At 38.8% G+C, this 26,852-nt stretch overlaps 1 protein-coding gene across 1 annotated transcript in view; it reads right to left on the bottom strand.

Annotated features, from left to right (window-relative positions):
- kif6 (kinesin family member 6) overlaps positions 1–26,852 on the bottom strand; it is a 77,003-nt gene that overhangs the window by 2,389 nt on the left and 47,762 nt on the right. Inside the window, exons 14-21 of the mRNA XM_042501223.1 lie at positions 16,343–16,445; positions 14,796–14,851; positions 7,564–7,614; positions 5,564–5,651; positions 5,292–5,427; positions 3,450–3,532; positions 1,757–1,846; positions 1,536–1,643 (exon numbers count right to left, since the gene is read on the bottom strand). Coding sequence (XP_042357157.1) covers positions 1,536–1,643; positions 1,757–1,846; positions 3,450–3,532; positions 5,292–5,427; positions 5,564–5,651; positions 7,564–7,614; positions 14,796–14,851; positions 16,343–16,445 — 715 coding nt within the window. The remainder of the gene's footprint in view (positions 1–1,535; positions 1,644–1,756; positions 1,847–3,449; positions 3,533–5,291; positions 5,428–5,563; positions 5,652–7,563; positions 7,615–14,795; positions 14,852–16,342; positions 16,446–26,852) is intronic.

Raw genomic sequence — 26,852 nt, 5'->3', positions numbered from 1 at the left:
AGTTCTTCAGTTTCTGTAACATGTATCAGTTAATTTCTAATAGTCTTACTTTGTATGTGTTTATGTGTTGGGGGGCGTATGCTTTAAGGTCCAGTGTGTAGGATTTAAGGGGATATACTGGCAGAAATGGAATACAATATAATAAGTATGTTTTCTTTAGTGAATAATCAATTGAAAATAAGAATTCTTGTGATTTCCTTACCTTAAAATGAGCTGTTTGTATCCACAGCAAGCCATTCCTTGTCTACGAAGATTGCAAGGTTGCACTGCCATGCCTCTACAGTAGCCCAGAATGGACACACCAAACACTGGCTCCAAATAGGGCCATTTGTGTTTTTGCATCAGCCAGTATAGTTAGCAGCCCCTCCACAACGAGCAGCATAAAAAACACTGATTTTTAAAAAAAAGTTTTTACTGGTTTAAATCTCTGGATCTGTTTATTTTGGAGAGGAAGAGTCCTCTGCAGATAATTCTGCTCCTACTAAAAACATCCCGAATGTCAGATTTCAAGTCATCAGAGAGAAAAGGTGAGCACACATTAGCCGGAGCTGGGTTAGTGACCCATCTTTGACGAACCAAACAGCACTGCAGAAACACTGATTTCAATGTGAAACTGCTTTATTCGGAGTTTTTACCAGTTTTAATCACCTGATCCGTTTGTTCTGGAGAGGAAGAGATCTCTGCGGATAATTTGGTTCCCAGTAAAAACCTCCTGTACAAAAGAATTCTAACAAGGAGAGGTTTTAGCTGGTTGCAATGTGCAATCCTCACCACTAGATGCCATAAAATCCTCATAAATCTTACACACTGTTCCTTTAAAAGCCCCTCATAATTCTGAACACCACCACTGTAAAATGTTGTACTTGTGCTGTTCCAAAACATTCAACGGCCCCTCATATCACAGAGCCTCTGTATAAAACAATAGTATATCTGTACTATGATGGTTGCTGGAGAGATGAACACAAGCATATATTTTATGCCCTGAGTGTTTTACTGTGGTTGTAAAATGGTAGTTCCAGCAGGAGCATTCAAGCGAGACCCCTTTGATTTGTTAATAGAGTTTGGAGACATTACTTCACAAAGAAATAAAAAAGTTACAGCCGCATTCATAAGTGGAGAGAAAACAACGCGCAGCTATAAAAGCTACAGGTCCAGGCTGTATGTCTAGATTTAAGAGCGACTGCAAACATGCGGTATATGCTGCTGTAATGTCTGCATTTGTGTCTAAAATTATGGTGATCATACACTCATTTTTTGCAGTCTTAGTGAATCAAAACTGCAATGTTATTAGAAAAGACAGACTTAAAATTAATATTGCAGATGCCTATCTGGTAATGAGACACCCTACTGAAAGTTACTCATTTCTGAACAGATTACAATCACAGAGTTTCCTCGGCATGTCGATTCAGCTGAATGCTGGATACAGAGTGGGGAATTTGGGGTGTGTGGGTGCAACAATTTTGTGAAAAACCAAATATGTTGTTTTAAAAAGCCACCCATTAATTTCCAACACGCCAAGCCAGTTATCTGTGTACCTCCACTCAGATGCAGGAGCGAAGTCAGTCAGCCTCCCACCATCCAGGGACTTCTCAAGGCCAGATGGGACTGCTGTCACGGGAGGTACACTTTTAGGAATGAAGCTTCTGAAACGTAATAATTACAATTTTATGATGATGAAGACAAAATATTACATGCAGTAAAATCTGGTAATACTTTGTAGGTAACAAAGAAAGAGATTAAGTGAAGCTCGGCTGACCTAAGATCTTGAACAGGGGCAGTGGAGCAGTCTGGATTTGGGTCTGGGCCTGCTGGAGGGTCTCTCACAGTGCTGCTCAGAGCAGGTGCACTGCAGAATAAGTCAGGAGAGCATTTCATTAATATGATTAAACCATAATCCCACAGATTATATATATATATATTAATCTATAGGAACAATAAAACATAATGTTCATATGAAACTTATATAGTGGGTCTATAGGAAGTGCTCACTGTATTTCTCTGACGTCAATGTCATTTTTCTCTTTGTGTCTCTGAATCATCACATATATGTCTTTGCAGCAAGAGGGAGCAACCACATAAACGACAGCAGTTTGCACATAAACATTTCACACACAGGATTCCTGTAGGTTTTGTCAGGTTACTTTTAATACCACATAGAATGCTGTTGAATACCCGTTTCAGTTTGACAGTATGATTGAAAACAAGTATGAATGATATGGCCTAGAGTTATTATATTATATTATATTTACGTCCTAACACTATATAACACAGCACAAATATAAAATGCACTTCTCACAAGTATATAACACGTGGAAGGCAATGGATTGATGTACAGTTAATCACCATTTTTCAATTATGAGCCAATGAGCTCCCTAGTTACTGTAGTTACAGCATTTGCTACAAGTCTGACAGTGCTGACTGAAACATCACAAATATGATTTGAGATCTTTCTGAATAAACAATCCACCATCACAACAAGCCAGCTGCTAGTGTATAGGTAAGTGACATCTTCTGCAGCACACAATCAGACAAAAAAACATATGCAGCTAACAGCAGGAACGAGAAAACATGACTTTAGACTAGACTAAATATTAGAATAAGACTTTTGTAAATCGAAATTAAAACTTTTTAATACATTTTAAGTTTGTTTTTTGAGAAAAATGAATTCAGTACTTTTTAAGGCCTGCAGACACCCTGATGTAGTCTGAAAAGTGAGGATGTCTAATGTCTAAACAGATACTGTGGTCATTGTTTCTGTGAATGTGAGCCAATATTTATTTTTTTATATATTTTTTTCAGGCTTTTTGCCTTTATTACAGGGGAGCTTGAGAATGACAGAAAAGGGGTGGAGAGAATGGGGATGAGACGCAGCAAAGGGTCACATGTCAGAATCAAAGCTCAGTCTTGCACTCTACCAGATGAGCTAAAGGTCGCCCATTTGATCCAATATTTATCTAAATATCGTTTGCCATGGCAGACCTGTGATATGGGATGTCAAACACCACCTGTGTAATTATAACATGAGCCACCTCTCCTATAATGTCACCATGGTTAGTGAAGCGAAAAAACACAATGACATTACTTTTCAACATTTGTTCAACATTTGTTCAAAATGTGTTCCATGGAAACAAGCAGTGAGGAGCTGCAGGTTGTTGGCTATTAGTCAAGTGCTGTTCAAGCACAGATGGTGAAAGAGTAAAAATAACAGTAACAGTAAAGTAATTGAGCGTGAATGAGTCAGTGAGGGGAAGGTGTATCTCCTTGTAACTTGGCTGCTTTTTGTATACAATAAATCGGCTCAGTGGAGACTCAAAATGCATGCTTAATGACATGATCACTACATCTAAACATATTTGTCCCCACTTTTAACAGATTACCAGTTGCATCTGTCAGGAGGGGTACAAGGACAGACAAAAAATAGTGGTCATAATCATCAAAATGTGTCTTACCGAAATCCTGGAGTCCTAGGTGAAGACGGCTGCAAGGTTCCATTTGGCGATCGGGTGTGACATCTGGCTGTGGCCTCAGACTCCTAGTCACAATCAATGTGAAAATAATTTAACTATTTTTGGAACACTTCAACAAAAACATCATTCCACACTGATGACAGTTTAACACGGTGTGACCATAAGTCTCAAACAACAAAAGGGAACAGAAATCCTCAGGTATTTTGTTTTGTCTAGCTCCATCATATCTCATATTCAAAGTTTGATCAATTACATGTGTACTGTTTTCCAAAAACAGAGCAACAAATGGTTGAACAAAGCTGTTGAATAATGGCAAGGAAAACGTCCTGTTTCCTGCGTGGAAGACCAAAACTGCACGTCAGGTCTGTCTGTCTGTCAGACTTCCTCTTCTCTCCATTTGTCATTTGGTGATAAATTCCCAGACCTTGCTCAGATGTGAGTGAGATATAGTTCTCCATTCATAAGATCAAACCGAACCGTAAACGCCAGCAGTGTCTGCCGGTCAGATGTTGCAGCTGAACATCTTTTCTGTGGTCGGTTTCGGAAATGTGCACAACAGCCATCAAGGCCTAGTGAAGTGCGTGTGAGATGACTGAGTTATTTCTGTAAGTGTTATTCATAGTTTGGGAATTTTTAACTCAACTTTTTTGCAATAACAGTCTGTCAAGTATTTAATGGGACAGTTCAAATTTTTTTTTAAATCTGTTTTTACCATTATTACTTTATTTATTTGAAAAGGGCGAATACAGAGAAACATTGATAACTGCAGAGGCATTTTTTTCTTTTATCCGCTATTTCTACACCCTGCCCTAACTAAAATTAAAATCAAAATTGAAACTAACTCCTCACCAACGCCCCCCTCAAAAAATACAAAACACAAAACATAGTTCATCTTTGATAACTTTCTCTAAACTGTCAGTGTTATAGAAACTACTGTAGGTCTAACTGAAGGTCAACATAGCAACAAACGTGGTCTTGTTTTTCTTCTTTATACTGACATTAATCACTTTTCAACTGGTGCCCATGTTTCTGCGTCATCACTGAAATTATTCAAAATATAGCACAAATTTAAACTGATTCCTGTTTTTAGGTGGGACTTAATTTTTGATGGCTTAAATATGTTTTGCTGCTGGCTCCACAGCAGTACATGCTTATTTTGTGCTGCTTCTCCAAACTTGGGCGTGGCAACGTACTGTAATGCACTGTATTTAATACATTGACTATGCATAAGTACCTCATACAACCCATCTTCAAAACATCTGAACTATCCCTTTAAAGATTAACACAAAATTATCATTTAGGACCGAAATAAACACTGACTCATTTCTTATCCCCCACTGTGTTACAGAGAAACCTCATGCACATGTTGTCCTTGTTAGGACTAACTGCTGAGACTGTATTGATGCTGTTGCTGTGTTGTCTCTAAGCTACTCTCCAGGCCCTTGTTTGGGTCACATGGAAATCTGCAAAAAAAAGAATGAGTTTCCATGTATTTTCCTCCTTCGTATCTTCCCACCAGGGCCCATTCAACATGATGCTGAACAGAGGCTGCAAGGGTCACACTGGTGCCATAAAAGCCTCCGAAGTCGGAGACACATGCGTATCAGCTTACACGCACACACTAACGCGTCCATAGAGGCCAATATTCAGAAAACACACAAAAGAAAACATCCATAAATACAAAGACATAAATGAACAGACAAGGCTTCCTGGCTAATTTCAGAAACATATCTTGGACACAGTAGCCTTGCCATTATGTCATGCTTACAGAAGCTTTATGTGGTGTTGTCACATAGATAGGTAGAGAAAGGGAAGGTCAGTCACCTGTATGCTGGAAGCCTCCTGGCTCCACCACTCATGGAAATCCCTCTGGAGCTTGACCTTTGCCCTCTCCAGCAACAGCTGCAGGTGCTCAATCTCTGTCCTCAGCGCTTTCAGACGGCCAATGGCGTTCTTATAACTGACGGCAGATATTAGCGGCACCAAATTTATCTTTTGTTCACATTACACAGCATCAGCTGTGTCTAATCAGTCAGGAGGAAACTATAAAAATTTTTAGGATGTAATATATTAAAATGCACAATTAGGACACTCACGTGTGTTTTTCCTGCTCAATGTGTTTGCACAGGTTTTCTTCTACTGGGTTGACCTCCTCCTCGACCTCTGTGTGATTACCCATTATACCTTCGCACACACAGAAGGCATGGCAGATGTTTTAGAGACAGACAAAAAACATGGACATACTGTAGATAAAATCACAAATACAGTCCTGATGTTTTTTTTTGGTTCGAGTCCCGAAGCTTGTAAGCGCGTGTTGTGTACACGTGAGATTTCCTTCAAAGACAGTGTTTTAAGAATTGGCCCTGGATAATAGAAGCCAGGCTGCTGTGAAGTGTTCTCTAATGCGGGACTCAAAAACACAAGAAAAGCCTTTGGCGCCTGAACTGGAGGGAGATGTTTGTGTGCTTTACAACCAGATTTCCTCATCAAAGCCTGTATGTCACTGATCAAAACAGTCAGAAAAGAGTAAATGAAGGAGTCTTAGAGTTGTGACGCCCAGGCTTTGGTCACTAAGCTTTCAGTCAGCGAGGACTACTATGTACAGAGGCTTTGAAGTGGGCACTGTTGTACATACAGTAATGAGATCCCACAATGCGTTTACAGTGTTTACCGCCCAACTCTGAAAGGATTCAATATCAAAAAGATGATAAACATTTGTTCATCTTTTCAGTTGATATGTGAGAAGCTGAGTGCGAGTGTAAACCTGGATTTTCAGTCAGGCCACATTCACGCAAGCCTTAGTACGCAATTTGGATTTATTGCTCATGTGTGTTTTTTGTTATATTTTGTTTGGCTGTTCACATTATTTTCTAAATGTGGCCCAAATCAGATATCAGTAGGATCTGGTCATAGTGCTAACGCGACCAGGATGTGCAAAAATAATTCATTTTTAGGGCTTTTTGATCGATTGATTGCCTTTACCACCGCTAGAGAGTGACAAGAAGAAAGGGAGGGATGATACACAGCAAAGGAAGGCGGTTCAGACTTGAACCCGGGCTGCTGCTGAGTACTCGTTCTAAATCAGAGGTACCTAATTTTTTTCCTTGGAGGGTCAACACTGATCCAAAACTGTCTAAAGGCAAAATCATATTTATTGTATTGTATTTTTCGTTTTCAAAATGGCACCATGATCCCTGAATTACCCTAACTGAAAAGCTTGTCTGTGTGCCTCTGTCTCTTCCTTTACCCCTTTTTTTTCTGACCTCACTCAAACTGACCTGAGTATTTTTACCTCACAAAAACCCCTAGCATAAACAGCATTTTACATTATAATTTCTTTTTATAATTTAATTTAAAGAATTTTGCTAGAAATATCTGGCGGGCCAAATCTGTCCTTTTGGCAGACTTAATGTTTGCACGCTTTACCAGGTGAGCTAGAGTAGAGCCAAATTTTTAAAAATTGCTTTTTGTGGAGCAATCGCTGCTACCTCTGTACAGAGGTGTGTGTGTTTGGATGGAGAATCGGGGCCAGGAGTGGTGGGATCGTGACTTGAATGGCTTTATTGAAACAGATTTCATCCAGAATTTTAGGATGTCAAGGCAAGGGCTCCTTTTAACTGCGTCTGTCAGCACCTCTCCAAAAGACTTTTGCAGCAAGACGCTCACTGATGTAACAGCTGCATGAACTTGAATCTGAATGTTCAGATTGAGGTCACACTGCAAAAAGATAAGACCTCTATCTGATTTAGGACCAGGTATTAAAGTGGACTAAATCAGAATGGAAAATATCAGATTTCTTGAGATTTTTGCTGTTTATGCTTCCATGAAAACAAAACAAACAAACAACAAACACATAAACAAACAAAACATCTGACTCACTTATGAGCAATAAATAAATAAATAAATAAATAATATTTGGCCACTTTTGCCTGCAGTCTGAACAGAGTCTGAGGTGAAGATTTAGTATATGATGCAGTTAATTGCTGTAAGAGTCCATGCTTTGTTTAGCTTTTGGTGTGTGTAGGTGGATTTGGATATTGTGCTGATCCTAGCTGAGGTTTTGTTGTGGGAATATTCACTGTCAGTTTGATCTTACCGTGAGCTGCCCTCTGCCTCCTCTGCATCTCCAACTGCTTCTTCAGCTCAGCTTAGAAAGAGAGAGGAAAAAAACATTTCTACATCATAAAGACAAAGAACATCAATTTTTTGATTATTAACACTCAGCCACAAATCCACAATCCCACTACAATATTCACTAATGATTAAAATGAACCAACTCCTTAACTTTTTTTAATACGTTATATCAGAACCATCTTTGCCTGTTCTTGGATGACATTTAAAGTTCACATTTTAGAACACAATTTATAACTACAAAAAAAAATAACATAAAAAATCTTCTAAAATCCTTATACCTTTTTTGCAACAAAGTATCATTCTGAAGAGAGACATATATCAAAAGATAAAGGATGATTCATTGCAAGAACAGACTGCCTCCGAGGGTGCTGCACAATGAAACAAACCACAGTTAAGGATTCAGTGCCAACACAGGCTTTCAATTATCATAAATTAAGGCAAAGCTGGGAAATCACAGACATACAAATGTCTCCACATGCATACTCCTTATAATGAGTAAACTGGACTTCATGAGTAATTTTGGTAGAGTGCTCTTTGAATGTGGCAGCTTGTCGTGATCTTAGTCCACAAAGAGATGTTACAGTAAACACATCTAAAGTCTCGGAATTGTCTTTACACACACAATTTTTTTTTTGATGAACTTGTCACTGAGTTGTTTGTACAAGATGATCTGAACTTAGGACAGGACGTACTGCTGAGTTACACACTTCCACAGTCCTCAGAATGAACTCTTGTTACTCTACTGAGGCAGGAAGCAACGCGAGGGAGGCTTTTTGGGTCACTGCCCCTCTTGTGGCAGTAATACCGGGTTAACATATGGGTAAGTCATTTGTGTTCTGTTTTCGCTGTCTCTCTTCCTCTAATTGACGTAGTTAATTGCCCCATTAAAGATATTGAATTTGTGATGCAATGCGTCAGTGGCAAAGGCCAACTGTAAAGTAAATGGACCAAAGATTATTGGATGGGACACATTTGGGGCCATTTCTATGTACACTAAATGATCAGATATTGGAAAATTCAGGGATATATTTACTATGAGACAACAAAGAGAGATGACTTTAAATTGGCAGTGTGTCAGAGAGTGAGTTAAGTAAGAGATAAAAGATAAAAGATAAAAGAGACATTGAAGGGCAGTTCTGTGCTGAGTTTCCATTACAATCCCTCAGGTCTTATATACATGTAGACGGCGCTGTGCTGTAGCTCTTAATGTAACACGACCCTGTCGCCAATCTAAAAGCCGAGGTCCGAGCTCAAAAAACGAGAAATCCAGATGAGGTATCATTTGGCAGACAAAAAAGGGGGTGTTGGGAGCTACCTTTTCATGCAACACCTCTCACAGTGCCATAAAACAGCTGGATCAGAGCTCTCACTTTAACAGACGATGAAGACACTGAAAGCATTTAAGACAAACATCTGTCCTGTTGAAGCGACCTTGAGTAAAGCAGAGTCTCTTATAGAGATCCTGGGATTAATATAGTATAACAATATTATTATTACAGACTTCAGGTTGAGTTTTTACAGCAGCGTTTCAATGATAAATGTTCTGCAATCTGCACATGCAACACACACATACACACAGACAGAGAAGCTCATCTTTCATAAAACACCTTTTTAAACGTAGACCACTATTGGGGGTTTCAGCAGACGGTGGAGACGTGAATGGATGATGTGAAATGTTACAAATGACACACACACGGATGTATTGTGCCCATGATGAAACTGTTTTTCCTAATGCCTATGGAGCGTTAAGAAGGGTTTGGGAACTCCTCACAAAGAGTTTGCAGTTGGAGTAGCTGAGAATGTAAATGAGCTGAGAAGCACTGTGGCTTTACATTGTGGCCGGCCCAAGTCTTCGAACAGACACAACTCTCTCTAACATGACCCATAACTAACCGATGTATAGTCTCCGCGCTTTCACAATAACATAAAAAGATTAAGAAATATTTATGCCGTGGGTATGCCATGTTGACAGGGTGAAGGAGTGCTGGGAACGCATTAACGGCAACATAAAGAGCACATGGGGCCAACACTACCCGTGTGGCTTACATCCGTCATGGCATATACTGAATCTTTTCTAAAGCTCCAAGGCCGAGCAGTTACACATGATGACTGCCTTTATTTGGCAGGGTCATTTTGCAACAATTTGAGGTGCTTTATGCTTGAGTTATGTACTCCCAAGCCTAGATTACAATGCAGATGTATTATATTCTGCTCAAGCAGTCTTAAATGTGGTGTGAGAATAAACTCTGTTGCTTTTGGCCATACTATTGAAAATATACAGATCTCAGTGGTGACTAAATTTGGTAAAAAGATCATGTTGAAGGGCCAAAAACTGCATTTTCAACAGCACTTCTGACCTTCGATGACGAGAAAAATTCCATACAAGATTAATTTGCATACGTGTCAAGTAATAGTGGTGTGCGGTGTGCTTGCTGCAATACTTCATTACACTTGAGTGCTCCTATCCCCCTTCCAGGACAAAACTGTGGGCTAAACACCGCAACCTCTTCCAAACCATGCAGGGTTTCCCCCCACACCGTCAGGAGACGTGCCGTCGTCTTAAAGGGCCGGTGTCAAGCTACAAGCCTCAATAAATATTTGGTGATTTTTGTGGCCTGGAGGTTGAACGCGATATGCCGCACGTTACCGCAGCAAGCTGGAGATCATATGTACCATCCAGCTCCTCAAAATCTGGGTGGGTGTCGATGTAAGTCTGTGTGCATAATGAATGCATCGTTAAAGGGGAACTATGCCCATTTTCAAAATTCATGCATGTTATTCTTCTGGTCTAAGACTGTCCAAAATATTCTTAAACATGAACAACTCTTTCCCACATCCAAAAGCAAGAGTGCTAATACTTAAATGTGTGATGTCATCTAGTATAAAGTCTGGAGCTGTTTCACAGACAGTGAATTGGGAAAGATGTTAGAGATGATACTGAGCGCAGCCAGGGGAATGTTCTGATTATATGGGTACATTTTCTGTTGAACAACTAAGAAAACCACAAAAGAATGAAGCCTATTTGGTTAAAAAAAAACAACAAAACAAAACAAAACAAAACTAACCAAAAATTCTGTCGGTCCACAAAAATCAGGCTCCCATTCATTGTGAGAAAGCTCAAGAGTTTATAACGTATGACATCACAAACTTGAGACTTCTGCGGTTTCTGGCTGTGGAGAGCCTATAGCTCATGATCACAAATATATGGACTGAACCTTCCCAGAATGTAATTCTTAAAAAAAAACCTTAAAATATTTTAAAATGCATTTACTGGAAAGTCTTTTTTTTATATAAAACTGGACTGTCTGTGCTGTAGAAAGACCAGACACCTTTAAAATTAGTGCTACATGACCAGGAAAAAAGAAGAAAAGGGCTGTGCCATGTAATTTTGCTCAAGGGAAAAAACTTACAACTACCAGAATGCACTGTGTCTCTACAGAACATTTAACACTCCCGCTGGTGGGTGACGTTATGTTATGATGAGCTTGGCTGTTTTGACAAAGGAAAGCTATGGCAGTTAGCTGGTGACAAATTATCTAGGGGGGGGGGCAGATCTCCTTCTTAATCCACTTCTACACTCGTTGTGTCCGTGGTGGTGGGCAAATGAAATGCAGAAGTACAATCTGTGGTTTGAGCAACAGCTCTACAGCTAGTGAACTATTTGAACAGGGAGATCCAGGCGCTGGTGCGATGGAGGGATGTTTACCACAGTTCATTTACACATAATACCCACATTGTTATGATACAAAGTTCACTACTAAGTTACCACCATGAGAGTTACATTATGCAAAGCAAAAATACAAATAAAAGGTTGTTAATACTAAACCAGAAACATTGCATTAATAATCCAAATGAGCAGCTAAAAACATCAGCACTAAAAGTAGTCATGTAAAATGGCCTAGTGGTTACAAAGACCACATGTAATGCAGAAATCAAGTTACATTCTATCTGCTACATTCTCTCTCAAGTGTTTCGAAAGCATCTTCTTGGCACTCATACATTTTAGGCTCCAACAGACCCTCCTTGAAATCTATCTCAGAGTCTTTGGGTCACTTCAGCAAAGGTGAGCAGAGGATGAAGGTGGGATACCAAAGCAGTTACCACATGCTCCATTTTGGACTCCATAAATCCCTCGACATCTGGCAGAGAAATCAAGAGACGCTGCTCATTTCCAGCTGCCCTACACCTACCATGCTGTAGAAGATGTGCATCGCTGATCCCTCTGAATAAATATATATCCTTGCACTTTCTGGACCTAAGGGCTTGGAACGTATATGCTCTTCCAGTGGGATTGGATTCCAGAGTCAAATGCTGTGGCCAAGAACAATACTGTAAACCAGGGAAATGTTTAGAAACTGATGTCTCCACGGGCTACCGCCTTTCCCTTTCTCCCCTGAAACTGACCCTCATGCTGGGTACATCCATCAGAAAAAGCAGCGCAAGGCTTTTGTCTATATTATGCTAAACGTTTCCATGTTCTACATTAACCATGAGACACAGGTAGTGTAAAATTTCCAAGAAGGGCTTCCAAGATGGCAAGGAAACACACTGAGCTAAACATTATGGTGCTACTTTCCATCCAGAAGAGGCAACCACCTTCCACTAAAAACACTGTCTCTCATCTAGGAAGAATGCAGCCCCATGCACCTAACAATGTAATAATATCTGACAGCATGGAGATGTTTTGTGGGTATCTGTCCAAATTTGAATAAGTTGAAGAATTCAAATGCTAAATCTTTTTAAAAAACTAAATTAATTCAGTCGATCCAGTTTCTCCATCCTTCACACGCAGTGCTGATGTCTGCAGAACACATTTAAAGAGTTAAAATTTGTCATGATGTCATAGCTGATTTCTGCATTATATATGACATATCTGATATATGCCTGTGTCAGCACCTCATTGTGTGAAATACTGAAAAAAAAAGAATTGTAGGGGTGATAAGTGTGTGCTGGCATGTATGAGGGTAATAGCCGAATGCTACCAAACCACCAAGCGTGATCTGAGGCAGCGACGATGCCAGGCGCTGGTGTGAGGCAAACCTATCCATTTCAATGGCATGTGAAATGAGCCACAGAGACACACAGTCCAGGGAAATTCATAAATGTAGCTTGCAATAGTAAATGCAAACCAGATTGGGCCCTAATAACACGTAACTGCTTTGAGTTCACTGGAAAATTCAACCAAAGTGCAATGAAATCATTTAAACCTCTTGACACTGTAGACAGGAATTTTGTTTAATAAATAAGTGTGGTATCATGCCCAGCAAGGATGAGGCATAACCAACAAAGCAATAAACAGAGGTGGAAGTAACAAATTACATTTTTTTCTTGTTATTGTAAAAAAGTGTTTTTTTGTGTACTTTTTTCAGTCTACAAAAATCATTTGTTTTATTTTTCCTTAAGTATTATTATTATTTTTAATTTTTAATTTATTTCAAGTCAACTTAATTTTATTAATTTAGCCAGACATCACATGCCACAAATTCTCCTCAAGGGACTTTAACTTCAAATACTGTAACTGGATATATTTCAAAATGCATCCTTTACAGTATAAAAACAAAATTCACATGAAAAGTCTTGAAAAACTGAGTGAGAAAGACACAAAGGAAGGAAGATAAATCAGCAGCTGCGGCAGAGAAGAAGCTGCTGTGGTTGCAGCGGCTTAAGGGCAGAGTGTCACAGAGCTCCGTGTCTAGAAAGGTAACACTATGCTCTCAGCTGACACTCTGGAAAACATTTTGTACATGTTCTTTATGTTAGCACTCACTAAGGCCTACATAAGGTTGGGTGAAATGGGTAAAAAAAAATATAGACTATTTACATAATTAGGGGTACGGGCATGGGTAAAAAAAACTAAATTTAGGCTGGCAGCGGGTGAGAACAAAAAAGCTGTTTTTTTTTTTCCTGGAGAAATCAGAAAAGAAAACAATCATGCAATATTATTATTTTAACATCTGTATTAGCTAATATTACCAAGCTTCATCAGCCACCACAATTTTGTACAATTGTGAAAGCCAAAGACATAACCTGTGCTCACCATCTTGGCGTCAAGCGCAAGCCAGTGGAAGAGACTTCTAGAGTTGATTAGGAATTGAAATCATGTTGCAGTCGCACAGTCAGGTAGTTAAATGATGTAGTTCTATCTCGAATCAGGTTGCATGACTTTGTAGTAACGGGTCAGTACAGATCTTTGAGGGTGTGGATGGGTGGTTTGCAGAATTGGACCTGTGTAGGGCAATGTTATGTGACAAACAGTAGGCTTAAATGCTCATGGTGGATCCTCCAGCAGGGACTTCTACATTCACTTCTAAACTTCTGGAACAATCTCACTCATGTTTTTAATCATCCTTGTTATGACTATGCTCACTTAACTCAAAATATCTGAAAACTATTTGAGCACCCTGGCGGGATAAGAGAGCTTGAGTGGACTGGTCATATTATCAACTGGTAATGAATGAGCAAAATTTAACTCAGTAGATTGTGGAGGAGTTTGCAGTGAACAAGTGTCACATAATGCTGTTCAGACAAGTGAGAACAACAACAAACTCACAAAAATTAACTATAATGTGTACACAAGCCATATAACAGTGCTTTCACTTCAGTAAAGTATTCTTGCACTCCTTCCATTCCTGCTGATGGACTATCAATGGTGTCAGTCAAAATCGTTGACACACAGTAGTACATATATGTGTACAGTAGTTTTCACAACAGAGAAACTTGGAAGTAAACTTCATAATCACTCAGCATTGACTGAAGCTAGGGTTTATGCCAGGCCTCATTTTGGCATAGTAAGGCTACCTGTCAAGGACATTGCTGAGAAGAACACAGGGGTGTGCTCACAGAGTGGTCATAAAAACAGCCTGAGCCAGGCTAGTAAAAAGCACAGGTTGGAAGACTAGGTGGGTGGAAATCAGAACGCCTCTCTGTCCTGGAAAAGTTCAGGAATGTGCTGAGTGACATTTCTGCACTCCAGGGAAACACAACCCCAACAGTGATCTGTTCATTAAGATTTTCCAGGCAGGTAGGCTGGTGTCTTTTGGGACCCAGGCAACGTTAACAGAAATGATCACTGTTCCGCAGAGCTTGCAACATAATCTGTGTTTGTCGTTAGGCTAATGATGATGATGAAAGTTAAATGTAAAATTAAATGTTTTCACAGCTTCTAAATGTAAAGAGATTTCTGAAGGAACTTACTTATTCGGTTTCTAGACTCATTCAGTGTCTTTCCAATTCCTCTGGCCTCAGCTGACCTGTTTAAGAATGCAGGTGTTAATAAGCAGTGGTAGCAAAAAAGGACATTTGATGAATTGAATGTGGTAAAATAACAATTAGCATGCCAAATGAAATGCAGGCGATAAAGACATACTGTACCATATCCAAGTTGGTATGTAACACATCAACAGCTGCTCACTAGATAGTGGTTGTCAAGAGTTTTGTAAGTTTTCCGATTCCCAACAAAATATATAAATTTTAAAACCTAGCAGCCTCTGCAGGTGCTACTAGTCCTAAAGAAAATTAAACCTAGAAAATTGTAAGTTATTCACAATGGCCAAGGTGCAGCACTTTCTTGCACATGGTTGCTCATAGGTATGAATTAGAAGGGGACTGTTAAACTTACTAATAGGTGGTGACCACTAGTGGTCTTAGCATTCATGATGTGAGCAAAGTAGAAAGTCAGGTGATGTAAAGTTAGTCTAAAGACTGAGAAATTACTAAGGGCTTTCACCCATGAGACCTTTGTCGTGTCTTATGTCCCATCCCCTCACATTTTATTACATTACCAAACACACATACTGTCATAAACCCAAAACATGATCCTTTTTCTAAATCTAACCTTGTAGTATCGGCTATTAAACCTAATGACAAACACAGGACTTTTACCCAGGAGGTTCGTGACCTGTTTGAAACTAAAAGTCTTATTTAGTTATATTACATCAAAGATTTCTTTTACCCAAACCATTATCTTTCTATTGAACCTGACCATGTAGTATTGGCGCCTTAACCCTGAAACCAATAGTGAAATTTTATGAATCTGCTCCAAATAACAAGTGATGATGGATTCTTAACAGGGCTTTCCCTGCGGAGATTGGAGTTTGTGTTCTGTGTGAAACCAAAATTAATGTGATGTAATGTGATGTGATTAAGTTACACTACATTACATTATGTAACAAGCCCTTTTTCAATCTTTTGATCTTTTTTTCAAAACCTCAAAACATATTATTGGTATTCAAAAGCCAACAAAAACTGCATCTGATGAAGTGCTAACTTTTAAAGCTACTAGTAGGTGTAGCAGGCCCCTTCTAACCCACATTTATAAGACTGATACGCACTGATAATGGCCATTCAATCGAGTGACAACATTTGAAAGGTGTGAAGAGCTAGCAAGTTGCCTTCATCTTCAGGAATCTGGATGGAAAAACACTGTATTTCAAAAAAAGCCATTTGATTAATGTTAGTTTTTCTGAGGTACATCAAAGTTATTATCCAACAAGGACTGAGAAGTTGTGTTGTTGCTTGACAGTGCAGCATATATATTCAAGTGTGGTATATAAGGAGTTTCAAAACGACACATTTGCCTGGTCAGATTTATGAGAAAACAGCATTGAATGAGAGCTTAACATGAACACATATGACACTGCTCTCATTGCTTATATTAAAGAACAAGACTGCTTGAATTTTGGGCAACACAAGGGTGGGAATTTATCAAAACTGTCCAACAACTTGTCCTACCGGTCACTGACCTCTGTTTGAGTAGCTTCTTGTTGTCCTCAATGGTCAGATGGTCCTCATGGTCCCTTATGAAGGTCTCAAAGGCCTCTTGCTTTCCCATAGACAGCTGTGGACCTGAGAGTAAAAGATCCAACATTAAGGAATATGCTGTATTCTAATAGTAAGAAGCTACTGTATATATCACTATGCTGAAAAACATTTGCTAAACCTTAAAAGTTAAACCAAATCCAAGCATGCAAATAACTGTCATAACAAGACTGTATGCTTGTCATGCTTCTAAAATAAATATGCTAGCTAAGGGAAGGTGTGTCGGGTCCTGCTGTATAGATCTTAACAGTAAGACCTTGACTGTACTTATTCCCACACATCCGCAGGTACTTGATTCCAATCTGGCAGCCAGATGCGAGCTAGAGCCCCACTGATACAGTTGACCTACCACCTATTACTACACAATTACAAAACTGACTGTCTATTATCCTGCCATTCACTGTTTTAAGAGAACATAAACACAAATACAAACAGCAATTCTGAGCATGTCAGCATTACAAGGCGGATGCCCCCCACCTAACTTTGGCAACTTGCCACAAGGAAGGGATCTACATAATTTGGGACATAACATTCTGCTGATTGTTGATTTTTTTTAATAGGCTTGTAATATATTTTAATGAGCATTTTTCTCAAAGTGCTGTACATCTGCTTCAAATACTTGTACCAAAAGGAGTAAGCTAAAACACAGTGATTTCTTAAAGTGTGTACCTGAAAACATCAAATTTAAGGAAAAGTCCCTTGTATCCAAATTTGTTACGCAACAAAGAACTTTACTAATGGTTTCCACAATAATATATTATTCTTTTACAGATTTTTTGGGGGGGCATTTTTGCCTTTATTGGATAGGACAGAGTGACAGCATTCATACATGGGGTGCCTGCTCTATCTACTGAGCCACCAGACACCCCACAATAATATATTTTAATGTTGTAAGAAATGTGCAATGCAAATGAAGTTGCATTGACTTGCCTTACATACTGTATTTTGACATGCCACAGCAGAAACAGACATAGAATCATATTGGCAGGTAAATATTAAGGCTATACTGTAATAATCAATCTTTGTTGTCATTTGTAACTGTTCATGCACTCAAAAACATGAAGTTGCCATGTGGTGATATGCTGACTTTTAGAACTTTGGCTATGCATACTATTTCTAAAGAGAATAAACTGCAGATACATCACCAATCTATCAAAGCTTTCTCTTGACCTGACACATAAAATATCCATTAACAAGGTCTGTATTTCCAACAAACGAACATTTCCCGGTACTTTATGTAAGACTGCACTGAATGACCTAATCTTATAAAAGAATACAAACCAACATTATTTTGCAAGATTTCCATTAAAAAAGTTTCACAATGATTTCCAAATGCCACCCTTGTTAAAATGTGTGGGTCTTTGTGACAAAGCTGTTTTAACCAAAGACATATACAGGACAGTAAAGAGATTAATTGTTGGACAGTCAGGAATTTTGTTTCTTTATTTTTGGAAAGTCTTGATTGAAACCAGCCGGCATCTCACAGTCATTCAGTGTGTTGAAAGAGCCAACCTCAACAAATCAGTTTAAGGGGGTTTCTTGAGGGAAATGCACTCCATTCGACTCTTGTTAAAAAAAAAGAAAAAAGAAAGCCACATTCCAGGAATATCTAGGAGTGATATGACATCATATTATGTTGTACTAACATAATTTGTGGGGTAATGAGATCACATGGACCTTAGGCCAACTTTCCTAATTCTTCTTTTCCGTGCTTCGTGTGCTGACAAACCACAGAGGTTTTACAGAGGAGGAATGTGTTGTGACTATTGTTGCTGTTTCAACAAATTTTAGAAATGAAATACCAGCAAAGTGAAGTATGACCAAACTGTTCCATCAATTTAGAAGAAGAAAAATGTCTAACACCAACTGCTAAATGTTTGTAGAAAAATGTGTGTGTTTTAAGGTCAAATGTGTAAGATGTGGCCAGAATTTTAATATATTCAAAAAATGAACTGTTCTGATTTATTCCTAAAGATGTATATGCTAGCCTCCACCTGTTCTGTCTATTTTTTTTCAATATTACATTTATTATAATCTAAGGGCTAATGTGTTGCCTCACACAACTTCTCTTGCTTTTTTCCTTCTGTTATTTCAATAGTTTGTTGTTAGCGCTGCGTTATTATATTCATTATATTGCTCTGTTGCTCCATCATTCTTCCTGTCTCTCTGTCGCGGCTCCCCCTCTTTCTCTCGTTTTAACTCTTTATTCAGTCCAATGCAACTCCTGCTATTAACGCACAACAACTGCCAATATCACTGAATGATAAAAAACAAACACTGGTGAAACTGCAAGAACCCAGCCCCATTCAAGCACGGGGTAATGTCAAGAAATTACAGTTCAGCCTGGCTCAAATGAGGCGGGGCAGGTCTGGTCGGGCCAAATCATGCTACAGTAGAGAATCAGAGCTCTAGCCACAGCCACACTTCATTGAGTTACATCTAATGTCTGAGTTATAGCAAAAGTTATCTTTAGTTTAACTAATGACGACACTAGCGCTGCCCCTTTAAAAGTCGGAGATTTCGAATTATTAGTTGGAGACTCTCAATCTACCGAGACTTCTTCAAGTTGAACAGTTGTTTTTTTTATTTTATTTTGCTGTGCAGTGTACTTCTGGGGATGTTTTTGTTCCCAGATTTTGCTGCGGAGTGAGTGCTCTTGACTTTCTCACTACTTTTTGATACAGAGCCACCGATACGCTACAAAGGCACAGACGGGGAGACAGCAGAGTCCCTCTGCTCGGACGTGTTGAATTTACAGCTTAGAGCAACTCAGTACGCTGCAGTCTCTGACATTTACGACCTGTCGATAGTGCCATTACTTTGATTACTATCTGACATGAATGCAACCGTGACACCGTGAACGTTCTGTGGAGACCGTGCCATTGTTGAAACTTTATAAAAAAAATACAAATGAATTAATTTATAATGGTGCCAGTATATTATTCTGATGCGGCTGTTTTCTTGCTGCTATGGTTTTGCTAAAACTGAGCAAAGCAAACTGAAATAAACTACAGGCAGATGCCACATGTGGAGATTATAAGATAACAGTGTTACTTAGACCACCTCTTAAAGTTTCATCAGTTTGGTCAAATTATTCTTACTCTGATGTTAGTTAGTAGTTAGCTTGGAGGTAAAATGCTGCCACCCATTACTGTGGAGCATGTGGCCAGGATTTAAAAGATTGCACTTTTAATAGGACAATAATTTTGGTACACTGTACGTCCTTTCTGTGTCCTCCTGCAGGGGATAGTAGTATTTGACTTTCTGAGGTGTCCTGGTGTCTAAGGCTTCTGCTTAGATCACAGAAACGTGTGGAGGGCCTGGTAGAGGCATCAGCGTCTCATTACATGCAAGCAGGATTTACAGTAAGATCTAAATCTCCTGTAAGTCTCAAGTCTCCTTTGGATTTCTGTGAGCTTAATACAAGTCATCAGCAGCCTGAATTACAACAGGAACACCTTGTCCATCCATTAGAGAACTTTTTACACTAGAAAAACAATCTTTCTGTAGGAGCACAAGAAGAAGACATGGTTCATCTAAAGACAATAAATTAACCTCGAGAAAACTCACAGAAGCATCTCAGAGTAGTACTGTACTGTGTGCTGACTGCTTCTGCAGAGACAGTGGTCTTCAGAAAGAAAGACAAATATAATCCCTAATGTTCATGTTTTATTCTGTGCTGGCAGAACTAAGAGCCCAGTACAGAAGGATGTATTATGGAAAGAGTAGTCGATTATACAGCATTCAATCAGCATGAATGGTTTCCATGGAAAGGTCATCATCATTACATTTACAGTTAATCTTCAGGGGACAGCAATTACCCTCTGCGTAACCATAGAGGCTGCTGGCTACAGCAGCGGAGCCCTCAGATTAAACCTAAATTAAAACATACATAAACATTCAGTGACCCATCGAGCATGAGGAAAGGATAAGTGTAGGGCATTTGTTTTGAATTAGCGAGAAGTATAGAACAATGATCTAATGTGCATATAGTTTGGTTATGAGTCTCCAAGTGGGTCATGGAAAATAGGCACTCCAGATGGGAAGCATATGATATACATAACACAGCAGCTCACTGTATGAAACAACTGTGACAATTATGTGTTTGTAATATTTTGCACATTCTGTCTATTTTAGCGGAATTCAATATGTAACAATATAATGGCTACTTGCAAAAGCTTTTGTCATTGTTGTATCAACTGCTGCTTTAGAAGAATCCTTGAAACCAGGTGTGCTCCAGGATTCCACAATGTGAAATTAAGAAAATACTGAAGTGTGAGAAGTGTCTTCTCTGATCCTCCTGTAACTGCTCAATGTGTTCTTAAAGCTTTTGCCTCCAAAGTGCAGACTCTTTCTGGACAACATCAAGCTTTCCCTGCTAATTAACAGCTGATGGAGTTGGTTCTGCTCACATCGCTGGTTGCAAACAGAGCAGAAAGGGACAGAAAGTGTGAGAAAAGTGGATGAACATTCCAGAGTGGACATGTAACTGCTAGCAAGGGACTGCAGGATGTGGGAATGTTTCTGAGGGGTTAGCAACCTCTTCCACAACAAAAATGGACATTTATAGATGATATAGTTGGCAGAAGTACATTATTGAGTATGGTCTGCAAAAAAGGCTTTTACACACTGGAGGCGTTTATGATTTTCAAACTGTTATTTTGTCACAAGTACTTTCACAAAAAATGGGACTATTATGTTGCCAAGATTTTTCTGAGCTTTCACACAAAAAAGGCATCAACCAATCATGTTGTGCAGAACGGAAATCACGTCACAACTTCAAGACAATAGCAGGCTTTATACAACTGTCAGAAATTCCAGTCACTGTCTTTATAATTAGTTTCGATGTAAAATAATCGAGAATTTGCATTTTCATGTTGGTTTTGGTATATCCCCAGCATGTAAAGGCCTTCAGTGTGATGTAATCAGTTAATATAATCTCAGTTCATGACTCCAATGCAACAGTGAAAAAAGTAAAGCTTATTATCTTTCATTTTTCTCAGTAACCAACACTTTGGTGGTGACCCACCAACAAAATCATGTCCGGTCATAATTACTTTGTGTTTGTTACCATTACATTTTGGGTATTTTCCAGTGTAGCACTCTTATCTTTACAGGCAGCCCCAACACAAACAATTTAACTATGATTCTGTTTCACATTTTATAAGGGGGAAAGAGAAGACAAAAAGTTTAACAACTAAAGATACCATGGCAAATGTGAGCAGATAATGATTCATTTACTCTGCGAGTCAATGAGTAAGAATGTGTAAAAGTGGTATACTGGCACCCTTTCAGATGTCCTGGACAAAGAGCCATCACAGTTCCTGCCTGTTTCCTCATATAGGCCAATAGCAAACATCCCTATCACAGACAACAGAATTACTGTAGAGCAGCTGAGGAAAAATAAACAGACAAAATTCCACACTATGGCAATGTCACTGAGAATTTTACCTTTTCAGCATATAGAGTTCATGTATGGATAACTTAAAGACACTGAACATCTCTGTCAGACCAGCCTCCCTCTCATTCCCTTTTCCCACAAATAATAGATATTATATAAATTCAGATTCATTAAAACTTCATAGCTTTGCATTCTCAAATTATGAGCTGTTTCTGAAGCCACCAGTTTCCTCGATTGATACAGTGGTAGATATGAGTTTCACTATAATAAAATAAGGTTATTAAATACTCCTGTGTCTTCATAAAACCAAGGGCCTTTTAAATCTGTCAAGAGAAGATGTAAAGATGTTTTGGGAACTGAAATATTGAATCTTCTTTGAGCAAAGTTGTTAAAAAAGATGAATATATCATCTATACATTATGTACGAGGGATGTAACAATACAACTAAAAACAATACATCAGCTCCACTGAACAGGTCTCATTTATCACGCATAAAATCTGAGTTGAGCTAGACATGAAATCATTGCAAAGCTAGCACCTGCTACATTCATTCATATGCTGGAAGACTGACCAAAACTTCATGTGATTTACATTAAAACCCAAACAGCTAAGTGACACTTTCTGCAAATGTGGAACATCATTTTGAATGGACATGACAGACACTGATTTGAAAGTTTATATGTGAAAATTGAAAAAAAAAAATTGAAAAAAATTGAATCCTGAAATGTACAACATGACATCTACCAGAAGCATATGCAGGTCATCCATTTTGTTAGCGCTTCATAGATGAAAGTTTGATAATTAATGCAAAGCAAATATGAGGGTAAATTAATGATCACTCATAGAAATGGCTGAGGGCTACAAAACCAAGGTTTGGGGATTTAGTAGTTACCATCCCTATGTTAAAATCATATAAGGACCTGTTTTCCACAACGTCAACATATTTTTTACTTTGATGGGTTATTACATGTAATAGCCCATCACTCAACATGGGAGGAAACAAGCATAAAATGCTGACTGTTTGGTTTTTTGAACCAAAAGTGACTTTGTGAAACACTTATTCAGGAAGTATTATGATGAGCGTGTGGACGATTCTTCACGATGACTTGTGTGAGTCTGACGGAAATGACCCGTGTCCTCTCTCATTTGATCATGATACAGCTTGATTATTTACATGTCATTTTTCAATGTTTGAAATTTGACTCTTTGACTTTGTGAAGTGCATTTAGGAAATCAGAACAACTAAGTTGTAACACTGAACACTGTAGGTCATGTAGCTGTTTATGTGTCTATTCATGAGGGTCATCAGACATTGTAAAATGTAAACACTAAATAAGCGGTAAACATAAAGCACAGTTTTCTTTGAAGATCATATATTACACTACAAGAAACAAAAAACAACTCAATCACCAGAAAAAGGTTGTTAGCATTGTACATTCCTGCAAACCACTGAAGCGTTACATTTCTTCGTTGTTGTGTAGGGCTTATGTTGAAACTTTATGTTTCATCAACGCTGTGGTTAATGTGCGGTTATGTTTAGGCATAAAAACAACTTAATTATGGTTAGGAAAAGATCATGTTTTAGATTAAAATCCACAGTTTGAGGGGCACAGTGCAGAAAAACAGGGATGTCTGAGAGATTGAAGAAAAAGAAAAAAAACCCTTTTGTGGCACTGTCGCCCCAGAAAAAAAAGAGACAGGTTGCTACAAAACACCCATATTTGGGAACTCAAAAGCAGCAACACAGAAATGACTCACTAAATCACAATGGCTTTTGTTGTTGTTATTGAACAGTGGTCTGTAGCTTGGCAGGCATCTTGCCTGGGTGTCACACTATTTACCCTCCCCTCTACCTCCAGATGACAAAGTCAGCTCATCCCAGAGGAACGATCTGTCCTTTTTTCCAGCCTATTTATTCTATCTCTCCATATAACATCAATATGAGATTTTGACCATTTTCTCATACTTCTTGAATTCAGCTACTGAGAAAAACCCTTCCTCTTGTCCAAGCCCGATCCTAATTTAAAATCTTAAAATGCCTTTTCTTCTTTTACTGCATTAATCTTTATTTGTCTGAAATGATCAGCTCTTGAGATAACATTCAGTACGTTTACATGTATAGATTAGTCGAGCTACGATTGTAACTCAATTAGGCCATTTAATTGAACCACGAGAATTAATTTATTGATGGAGTATGTCCGACTCAACAACAGCAGGTGGAGATATGCCCTCTTTCAGCTGGTTGCTAGAGACCTATATTATTTATACAGTCTATGCAAAAGACCAAATTACAAACATAACTGTTTATTTACAATAACTTTGGGTTAGACAACTGCCATGTCACATACATATTATCAAATGGTGCAGAGCAAACTCTGCCTTCAATGATTCATTTTAAGCCACCTAAAAACGTCAATATCCATTTAAGTTGATGCTATATTTAGAATATCTTCACCACTTTACCTTATTGTAAGACAGCCCGGGGATGTGAAGCCGTTATATCAGACACTACAGACTCCACTGAGAGTCATTTTACTCCATAGCATAGCGAAGTTGCTGGTTTACCTCTGCCTTGATCAGCTATAGTCTAAGCCTTAGACAATACCTTAGACTCTAAGGTAAAGAGGAAATGATATTTAAATATGCTGTTAGGAGAAGCAGATCAGAATTTAGAAATCTCCAAGTAAGAAGTTGATTTATTTCTCAGAAGCAAAGCAAAGACCACTGTGAGCAGCAAATCTGGGATGTGTCCTCGGGCATATAGTATTTCACTGCAGAAACATTATTATGATGAAAAATGTACAAATAAAATTTGTGGTTTGCAGTCTATAATGTGTGTATTTTCTTCTGGTGGCTGGGCTGACACAGACAGCATTATAAAATAGCTATCACCATTGTCTAGGTATGCGGTTGTAAAGCAGCAGATGCACACAGCAAAAGGTCAACCAAATGGAAGCTGAACCCATGGAGGTCATTACGACCAACAAGAAAAAAGAGGACTTGCGGGGGCAGGTGAAAACAAATCCTCTGGTGGGATGACCCAAATGATTGCTCCACATTAGATAACATACCATTCAGTGTGACTAATACATATGGCACATCATTTATTATTGGGTTTATAAACCACAGCTTTATAGCCATTAATCACAGTACTCCTCATTGTCCCTTCAATGAATGACTGATTCGCTCACTAATTCAAACTGGACCGAGTTCAAACATGTGTTTGTTTTTTAATAGGCTCTTCTTTCAGAGACCCTGTTTGCAATTACCTCTCTGCTGGCCTTATTACCACACTGGGCACCATTACACAAAAATGTCGAAAAAGGATGAGGGAGCTGTGGTTAGCACAGACAGGAGCGTAGCCTCAGTGTGATGAGTTGCTGGCTCTCAACCCCATGCCCGATGGCTATGACCGAGCTCGTTATAAGGGCTCAGGTTTATCATCACACTTAAGGCTCCACTTAACCAAAATTAAACAGGAAAAGCCAAATAAACGCTGCCGCCGGTTAGGGAGCGTATTCCAAAGCTTGATTGGCTTGACTTGAGCAAAGTCCACATTCCTGTTAAATATAAACCAATTTCTAGTCTAAAAAAGTTACAAGAAGACTGACAATCCAAGAGAAGTCGCAGTCTGAAGTCTCTGCTACTTACTCTGCCATGTCTAAAACTCTAGACCCTCAGAAGGGACGTGCCATGGCAAAACTACATGGAGATAACCTAATCAACTGCAACACTGTGATTACTCTCAATTCAAGACAACATGTAAAGTAATCTGCCAGTTACGGGAACTATGGAAAACATTTAATTAGATCATATTTGCGAGATATTTGTATATATTTGCAAAACATCATTGTAAATATCTTCTGGCATGTTTACTCACATGAAATATATCTTTGTATTAAATGATTTCTCCAGGTATGTTTTCCATGTTAGGTCTAAGCAGTGTCTCTTGTGTTTACGCTGCAGCATTCTTGGCCCTCTGCTCTCTGCTTCAGGTTCCAGCATGTATTATAGGTTTTAAACTCATCAGCAGCAAATTACAGGTTCAATATACTGTACTGTCTAATAGTGAATTGCTGACACAGTTACACTGAGACACTTGAATGACCTCTAAAAGAAATCTCGTTAATACATGATACAATCCCACTGAAGACATTGTTTAGAAATACGACAAAGTAGGGAGCTCAGGGATGTCAGACTCTTCGCCGTGCAGTAAAATCCAGAAATCAAGGATTTGTCATGCCCCATAGCCACACTGAAAATCAGTATGACCATGAAGAGTGGCCCACATTCCAATCAAGACAGGTCACGTGTCAGTATTCTTAGTGCCTAATTTATTACAAAGTCCTTGTGTATTCCAGTCCAGGAAGACTGACTGTCATGTTAAATGGAGTCAACATCTGGAAAATTTCTTTAATTTATACAGTAATTTATTAGTTCCCACTAGATACTTTTGACCCATTATTGCTATTTAGTAGCAGTGCAGCTACAGTGCAGCGCTAAGGACCAATTCCATTTCTGAGGAGTTCACCTTATACTTGAATTGCATGTGAGAACACAGAGAGAACACACTTAACTCCACATAGAAAGGCCCTATTGACCATCGTAGGATTCAAACCTAGATCCTTCTTGCTGTGAGATGACAATGAAAATGGTCTGTAGATTATTGAAACCGAATTGTTTAAATTGAATTAAACTGACACAATGCAACTTAAACAGGACAATCACAAAGGGTTGATTCACCCAAACAACAAAAAACAATAAACAGCATTTATCCATGTAGACTGTTACGGTTTCATGTTCCATGCTGTTTTGCAAATGCCACCATCTCAATACAATAAAAGTGGGTGTGCTTTTTTTTTTGCGCAGCTTACAGCAGGTAAAAACACATCTAAAAGATTCAACAGCAACGTATTTTACTAGAGATGTATTGCCGTGGACAGCTTTTAGTATACTGGGGTGGAGGCAGTGTATTATCTTAAAACCCTATCTACACAGGTAGATGGAGCCCAGTTTTTATTGCAAGAGTGTTG

The sequence above is a fragment of the Plectropomus leopardus genome, chromosome 14 (assembly GCF_008729295.1).
Source record: "Plectropomus leopardus isolate mb chromosome 14, YSFRI_Pleo_2.0, whole genome shotgun sequence".
Taxonomy (NCBI): Eukaryota; Metazoa; Chordata; class Actinopteri; order Perciformes; family Serranidae; genus Plectropomus; species Plectropomus leopardus.
The sequence above is the reverse complement of the archived record's forward strand: the minus strand, read 5'-3'. Positions and strand labels throughout refer to the sequence as shown.